We start from the raw sequence: 7,696 nt of genomic DNA, 5'->3' as shown, positions 1-7,696 counted from the left end.
ATAAAGCCCTTTTAAAATCGTATAACTTTTGCCTGAAACATTTTTCTCTAAAATGTTCTATTTCCGAAATAAAGGGGCTGTACGGGTGGTCTGAAGCACCCTGTATATGTTAAAAAAGATTTGACACTCGTTACTGAATTAGAACAACTGCACGATGAAGAGAGATCGATGAGTTTTTAAAGAAATATTAAAACATATGTTGAAAACTTTCTCATAGAGCATGAATATTATAATTTAGTAACAAGCAAATGCTATACATTAAAATTTATCATCGGATATCTTTTAACTTATAAGTTCCTGATAGATTTCACGACCTTTTCGAGATTCTTCGCTGATGACATTCAGAAATATGATAAATTGATAAATTCGGTATTTTTATAAGTAATAAGAAGCAACTCGATAATTCACGCTGTTAATGAAACTAACTGCAACGCAATTATTAATTAATCACGATTAATCACAAATAAAATTTCAATTTGTATTTACAGTTATAATAGCAAGCATATAACTGGCAATGAACAATTCCATTTTAAATGATCCTCCCACAAGTAAAATAGCGATGAATGTAAATAGACGCGAGTGTAGTAAATAATTCCATGTGCAATTCTCTCTCTCTCTCTCTTTTTGAAACGATATATTTCCAGATAGATATTTTTTTTGTTTGTTTGGGAAAATGCAACGCGATTTTGGAGATTATCCAGTGGCGTTTTCCACAAACTTCAGTGCCCAAGTAATACAAAGCTCGTCGAGGTAAATTGAAATTTAATGTTGCGTAAGGTACTACCTTATTCCGGTGCACTAGTTACTAGTATACGGATGCATAGCATTTTCGCCGAATAATGGAAATATCACGGATTTAGTATTCCAGTACCATTCTCCCCCCTCTCTCTCTCTCCCCTCTCCCCCTTTCTCTTTTGAAAAGCTAATAAATTTATCAATGCACGTTATGCATACATATATGGGATCAATGATACAATTGGATTTAAAAATTTATATTTTCTGCATTTCCCTCATTCATCTTCATTTTGAATATAATTTTTACGATAATAAAACAAGTGTCAGCAAGAGACTCTCTTCAAATAACGAAACGTAAAAAAAATAATGGAATTTATTTTGTTAAATATCTGTGCCAAAGAGCTCTGCACGGTTCTTGCGGAAATTGGATTTCGATGAAATTGGTTGGTTGAGTGAGTTTAAAAATAAATAGTTTATATATATGCTGATCAAATGTCACAATGTGGGCAGTTCCCTGTAATGTACCTGAGGGGGAAACCGCTGAGGGCATTGTGGTGTACAAATTTGCGGTATTACTGGGTATTACTAGACATTTTTTGGGCATTAGTTTGGGCATTAGGCCTTACTGGGTATTATAAAGATAAAATAAGATAAAATACGATTAAACAAGATAAAACAAGATAAATAAAATAAAATTAGATAATAAGATAAAGTAATGCCCACTGGGCATTAGTGGGCATTGGTGTATGTATAAGATTTTGGTCAGCGGTTTCCCCCTCGAATGACCCGTTTGCTATACGAGTAAGTGTTCAAAAGTCAAAATAAGACGTTATTTCACTCGTACACTATTTAACAAAACAATGCATACAAAAAGAAGATGATTGTTTCGATTCCATTAAATTACTTTACCACATCACAATTTTGAGAAATTTGCAGTTAAAGTTGCAAAAAAAGATTATTTTAACATCTTTATATATTATTAATCATATATATTATTAACTTTAATACTATATATGATATTATAAGCATCATATGTGATCTCTTGGAGAAGTTGTAATCAAAACATGAAATATGTTGTTAAAACTATTAGCCTTCAAAAAGAATTTGTTGTGTCATTCGTCGGTAAAAAGATTAATATAAAATCTACTGCGTCAAAGTTGCAACAACTTACATAGATCATTAAATATGTATGAAATATTTCTTAATAACATTATGCAAATTTAAATTTATTGTTATAATACACCAAAGTACACTAAAATAGTTCTTTTTTGCAACTTTATCGGTAAAGTCCTCACAAATGTAACGTAATAGAACAATTTGATAAACGGGATTGTATTTAGTATCCAAAACAATAGAGATTATCGTCGTTCTTGTGTATTCCCATACAGCACAGATGGTTGCAGTTACCTTGCAGAAACGTTGCAATCTTGCAGATTGCAGTGCAATCTTGCAGAGACATTGCAGGGATATAAAATTGTAAACTATCGATAGCAATATTGCAGCAATGTTTCAAAAATAATAAAAAAATACTATATTTTCTATTTAAAAAATTTTTCTAATTACGAAAATTTTATAATGTTCTTTTCGTTGATACCAATAATGCGCGAATTATTAAGTACTTGATCAATGCGGTGTTGCTCGCAATCTCTATCTATTGCGAAGCGACATAATCTCCTTAGGTGCTTCGCAATAGCTTGCTGTGTATTGAAAAAGGCCCGGATGCATATGTAATTAGTAAATTCTCTGCTTATGTACAACAACAACAAATTATTCCAAAAATATTGCACTGCAACATTGCTATAATGTTGCACTGCAATCTCTCTGAGGGCGGACATTTCAACGTTGCTGCAATCCTCCAGAAACGTTGCAGCAATGTTGCGCAACGTTGCTGCAATATTACAATCTTGCAATGTAACATTCGTGCAATCTTCCTGCAATTTTTCTGTGCTGTGTGGGTTACAATATTTGTTAGATAATTGTTCTTTAAATAATGTACATAGTATTGAAATACCACCTTATTTCGACTTTTAAATGCCTGTAACAACTAAACGGTTTGTTACAGGAAATCGCCATTGTGATTTTTTCTCAACATCACATAAACTATTTATGTTCAACATTTCAGACAGTTTCACCAAAATCTAATTTTCATAAGAACCGAGGGATAAACCGCCGAGGGCATTGTGGTGGACAGATTCGTGGCATTACTACACGAAGGGAATGTTTTTTTTAAATTTACCCTGAAAATCATGTAATCGTGAAACAACATGGCATTTTGAAGAATTGTACCGCGCGGAATCTTTTGTCGAAGATATTAATGACACTTTATCGCCGGATAATATGCTTAAATGTAAAACTGTGAATGTTTAAGGCTAAAGAATTCAGGTTAAAAAGTACTATCGTCTTGAATATTACTTTGAAACATCGCATAATCGTCCTGATAATGGATTGAATGAACAAGTATCATATTTGACCTCGCTGCACGAAACCGCTCTGTTTATTGCCGATCTTTAAAACCTGAATGCACAATTCCATATAATCTCGAAAATTAGCATTGAAAAAGAAAGAAAGATTCACAGGTCGAAAGTGTGGTATAAGCGGCACGTTGAATTATTTAAATAAATTCAAGCTGAATAGCAGATCGTGACGCGCGCGTGCATACAAATGGCATGTTACAACACGTGGAACGTGACTAAAACTCCGATATAAAAATGCATGAAAGGGCAATAACACCTATTACAGATACAAAATCAGTGCTGCAATTTCTCGAGGATATGTTCCCGGATATACATACGTACTCGTTATAAAATAATAGCTTCAATTTTACATTTATGAATAAAAATTTTTAGAGAAACAAAATTACATTGCTAATCTTTGATCCTCATCGGTTATTTGGATATAAGATTTTGCTTAATGTTCAGACTATTGCGAAAAACATCTCAACAAAAAGTTGAGATAAACAAAACTTGTCGTAATATTGCAACATTGCAAAATATTATATATGTATATATATACTGATATTTAATGGATAAATAGTGTAATTACTTTGATGATAGTTTTGTTTTTCTAATCTATTCATATGTTTTTTATACTGATATTATACATATTGTACATACATAGTGCGTGTGTATGTGTAATATTAGTATAAAATTAGTATAAAATATAATAAATTCCTTGCGAAAGATTCATTTGTAAAAGATTTCTGTACAGTATTTGTTAATTTGTCTTTTTCAGTTCTGGTCAGGAACAAAACTTTGGAAACGCTGAATATCAGTGGTTGCGAATTAGGTCCGGAAGACGGCATAGCGCTGGCCGGTGTGCTTTCTTCCGGTTGCGTGGAACTCGAAGCTTTATCTCTCGACGTATCAAACAATGATTTTGGACTTACCGGTATTAATAACAGATAAATATCTTTTTGCTTTAGAAAGCAATGTAACTAAAAACAGAATATGTGTGTAAAAATTTAAGCAAGATTTATAAAAATTTCTAAAGTCATATACGAAAAAATCGAGATAATTGCGTAAAGGAGGCAACATATGCAAGTAGTGTTCTAAAAATCGTTTAAGAACGTCAGCTTAATCTTATTGTTGGAAAATTGTTGCGCAATTGTCTCAACGGACTCGACTGCAGTGCTCTTGAAAGATTTGCACTGTGCAAAAAAAACTGGCAATAAAATTTGTTCCAGCTGGAGAGTCATTCGAGGCGGCCGTAAGCTCGCGCTCGTACATTATTCACTTGGATGGTCGAATGTGCAATTTCTCGAAAGAATCGGAATGCTCGATCACCGAGGGTGCGCGCAGGTGAGACCCGCGATTATCGTGTAAGAGGTAAAAAAAATGTTCCGTTTTCCTTCTTCTTAAATTTATTTATTTTTAAACGACCTCTTTTTACCGTGCAGCACCGCTTACATTTTATGTATGTCGGCCGCTTCTCATTTCCTCGTACGTGTATAGGTGCGACGTGCTCAAGACAATACCGTAAATTTAATAAATCTACAGGGAACGAAACTACCGAAATGTGCCGTAGGTGCACAGTCTGTTGGAGATGTATAAATTTCCATCATATTTCGTAATACTTGACTTTATTGGTGATTTTACGCAAACTTCCATATTCGGCACGTGTGTTCGCCCGTACGTACGTTACGATTTATTGAGACAGGCAAAAGGATCGTTATGTTCCCAAGAGAACTCGCGATTTCTACCATGACATAATTTTCACGTGCAATTTTCGCACGTTCCACATCTACATGAATTTCTGTTGTTTCGTGTTTACCCAAAATCTTCATGCACCTGCGTCCCAAATTGTTTTTAGATTTTTTTACATTGATACGTTTTAATTATTACAATATCAATATATTTAAATTCGTTTAATTTAAATAGTAATTATAATACATTTAATATAATTAATAATATATAATTATAATATGTAGAATTTAACATATAATTACAATGTAGAATTTAATATTTAATTTATATAATTAATATATTATAGTCAAATAGCACTCGGTGCATATCATTGAAAAAGTTTTATCATTTGAAAACTCTTTATTAATGAAAGTATTCGGTGTTTCGTCGTTTTACTTTACGAGAATTGCGAGAAATAGGTGGTGCGACAATTCCCCTGGCATTTCGATTTTCCCCTCAACACCGTTGCGAGATAGCCACCGGGCTCCGAGTTGCTCGCAGGCTACGTTTGCAAACCTCATTACACTCGAAAGGGCAACACAATCGCCGTCAGAACGGGGCAGGTCATCAACTCCGGGGTGCGAGCAGTTCGATGGAGGGGAATTTTGGACGTGCGCCAAGCCGTTCGCCGAAAGACAACTGTCTTTCTTGATAGAACAACGACGTTCCGTCGTATCGGAAGATGTTAATCCACCCCGTTAAATCGTGCGAGCGATTGATTATCATAATCGGGAATCGCGTAAAATTCGGGCAAACTATTCGGGAGAGGGAGAGAGTCTCTTCTTGCCGTTAAACTCGATTGCTACACGTCTATTTAGCGCGCCTTGTTTCCAGCCCGGCGCTAATTTAATCAATCGATTTATCTGTTTTTCCTCCTTTTTTTTAGGAACGCACACGCGGTTATCCCCCCCTTCTCACACACACACACACACACACACACTCTCTCTCTCCCCCATTGATCGCGCCTTCTTCTATGCACCTTTGACCTATTGACGCCGTTGTTCGCATGCTGCGTAATATAAGCGTATCAAGGATCCTCACTTGTGAACACGCGGCCCTGAGGACCGATTGCACATGTGAGATGCGCAATTCTATGCGCCCAGAACAATCGTCGTTGGTTGACAATGATTAGACTGCACTGTGCATCCAAGAACCTAATATCGAGCGAATCAAAATTAATCTCTTCCGACATAAGCGTCTATCTCATTTTTTTAACAATGTCTATTTCATATAAATTATCAAAAAACATGGAATATTTTTTCCTAAATATACCTTCCTATGATGTCGCGTTTTTAACTCAAGTCTGACTTATCATAGACCGGAAAACAAAAATCACAAATAGTGAACACGACTTATCGTAAACGCTGATAATAAAAGAAAAAGGACTGACAATGAGAGGACGGTCGTTGTTATCGGAATCGCACTTTGGCATATTACTCCCGTTTCTATAATCGCGAAACCTCCTCTTCAATGTATTGCGCGTTTACCTTCCACCGGGCACATTTTCCAATTTATTTTATCGCGATGAGTTATTGCTTCGCGGTTGCCGTTATAAATGTCTGTACGCCATGTTTACGCAGGAATAAACGAAACGTGAAAAAGGAGAAGGACAAGGCAGTGTTTTCCTAAAGCAGCAATGTCCATAATTCACCCAGCGCCAAGAATCCGCAACAACAGCCGGAAGTCTGTCGTCATTTCCAGATTCAAAGAATACTGTGCAACGTTTTATCGGCAGACAAATCGATGCCGGTAAGAGTTACCGCATTTCTTTATTGCTCTATTGGTTCATCTCAATCCATGCATGAAATACGCAGCTTAAGGGGATGCTGGGGTGATTCTGCACTTTCGTACCTTTTGCACTTAAAACTGTCTGTTTCGTGGAAAGATTTGTGTAATACACAAATTAAATGGCACGTATTGTATATACTACATGTACCGTATGTGTTGCTCACTATTATTTCTTATTAGACGTACAAACTTAGTTTCAATGATGCCATATTGTTCTTTCATTTGGCCGGAATAGCGAGCTGCTTTCGATCTGTACACGTAAGCCATTTAATTTGTATATTACACAAATGTTTCCGCGAACTGACAGTTTTTAGGTTAGAAAGGTGCAAAAGTGCAGAATCACTCCAGCATCCCCTTAATACGATATACAAATGTTATCAACTCAACACGTATAGATATCATGGATTGACTTTTTATCACGCTTGTTAGTTGACTCGAGGGCATATATCTATATTTATGTAAACACATCGAGAAACACATGTTACACACCAAATTTTGGTCGTGCTTTATACTTTCGGTGTTTATATGTATACGTGGTACTTTTGATGTTGTGGTTGTACTTCGATGTCAGAAATGTTTCAATCAAGAGGGAAACCGCTGGCCAAAATAAGATAAAATAAGATAAAACGAGATAAATCAGATAAAATAAGATAATAAGATAAAGTAATGCCCCAGCAAGATCTAATGCCCAAACTAATGCCCAAAAAATGCCTTGTAATGCCTAGTAATGCCCAGTAATGCCGCAAATCTGTACGCCACAATGCCTTTAGCGGTTTCCCCCTCGGTTTCAAACCAAAACGGTTTAAAGAAGAACTGTATTCCAATTTCTATGGCGCCTAAGCTGTTCACGTCCACACGCAAACTTGAATTATATTATATCAATGCGTAAAAGATGGTGAAAGTATCAATAATAGTAGGCTCGCTAGTTTCTGAATCGCGTGCAAAAGAGGGATGTTAAAGGGTTGACTAATAGTGCTAGGTGTAATAATCCT

The 7,696-nt window shown here is 35.5% G+C and overlaps 1 protein-coding gene across 5 annotated transcripts in view; it reads left to right on the top strand.

The window, feature by feature from the left end:
* LOC105559361 (T-complex-associated testis-expressed protein 1-like) overlaps nucleotides 1–7,696 on the top strand; it is a 59,996-nt gene that overhangs the window by 37,857 nt on the left and 14,443 nt on the right. For 3 of the 5 annotated variants that reach the window (XR_001008742.1, XR_001008744.1, XR_001008741.1), the window contains 3 exons: nucleotides 3,967–4,122; nucleotides 4,418–4,532; nucleotides 6,497–6,665. Coding sequence is in view for 1 of the 5 variants with exons in the window: in XM_012007589.1 (XP_011862979.1) it covers nucleotides 3,967–4,122; nucleotides 4,418–4,532; nucleotides 6,497–6,545 (320 nt within the window). In the remaining 4 variants the exon portion in view is untranslated. Of the gene's footprint in view, nucleotides 1–3,966; nucleotides 4,123–4,417; nucleotides 4,533–6,496; nucleotides 6,778–7,696 lie in introns of those variants that run through there. The other 2 variants (XM_012007589.1, XR_001008743.1) reach the window with 2 other exon arrangements.

Source organism: Vollenhovia emeryi, unplaced genomic scaffold, assembly GCF_000949405.1.
Source record: "Vollenhovia emeryi isolate VEMERY1.0 unplaced genomic scaffold, V.emery_V1.0 DF939278.1, whole genome shotgun sequence".
NCBI classification, from domain to species: domain Eukaryota; kingdom Metazoa; phylum Arthropoda; class Insecta; order Hymenoptera; family Formicidae; genus Vollenhovia; species Vollenhovia emeryi.
The sequence above is the reverse complement of the archived record's forward strand: the minus strand, read 5'-3'. Positions and strand labels throughout refer to the sequence as shown.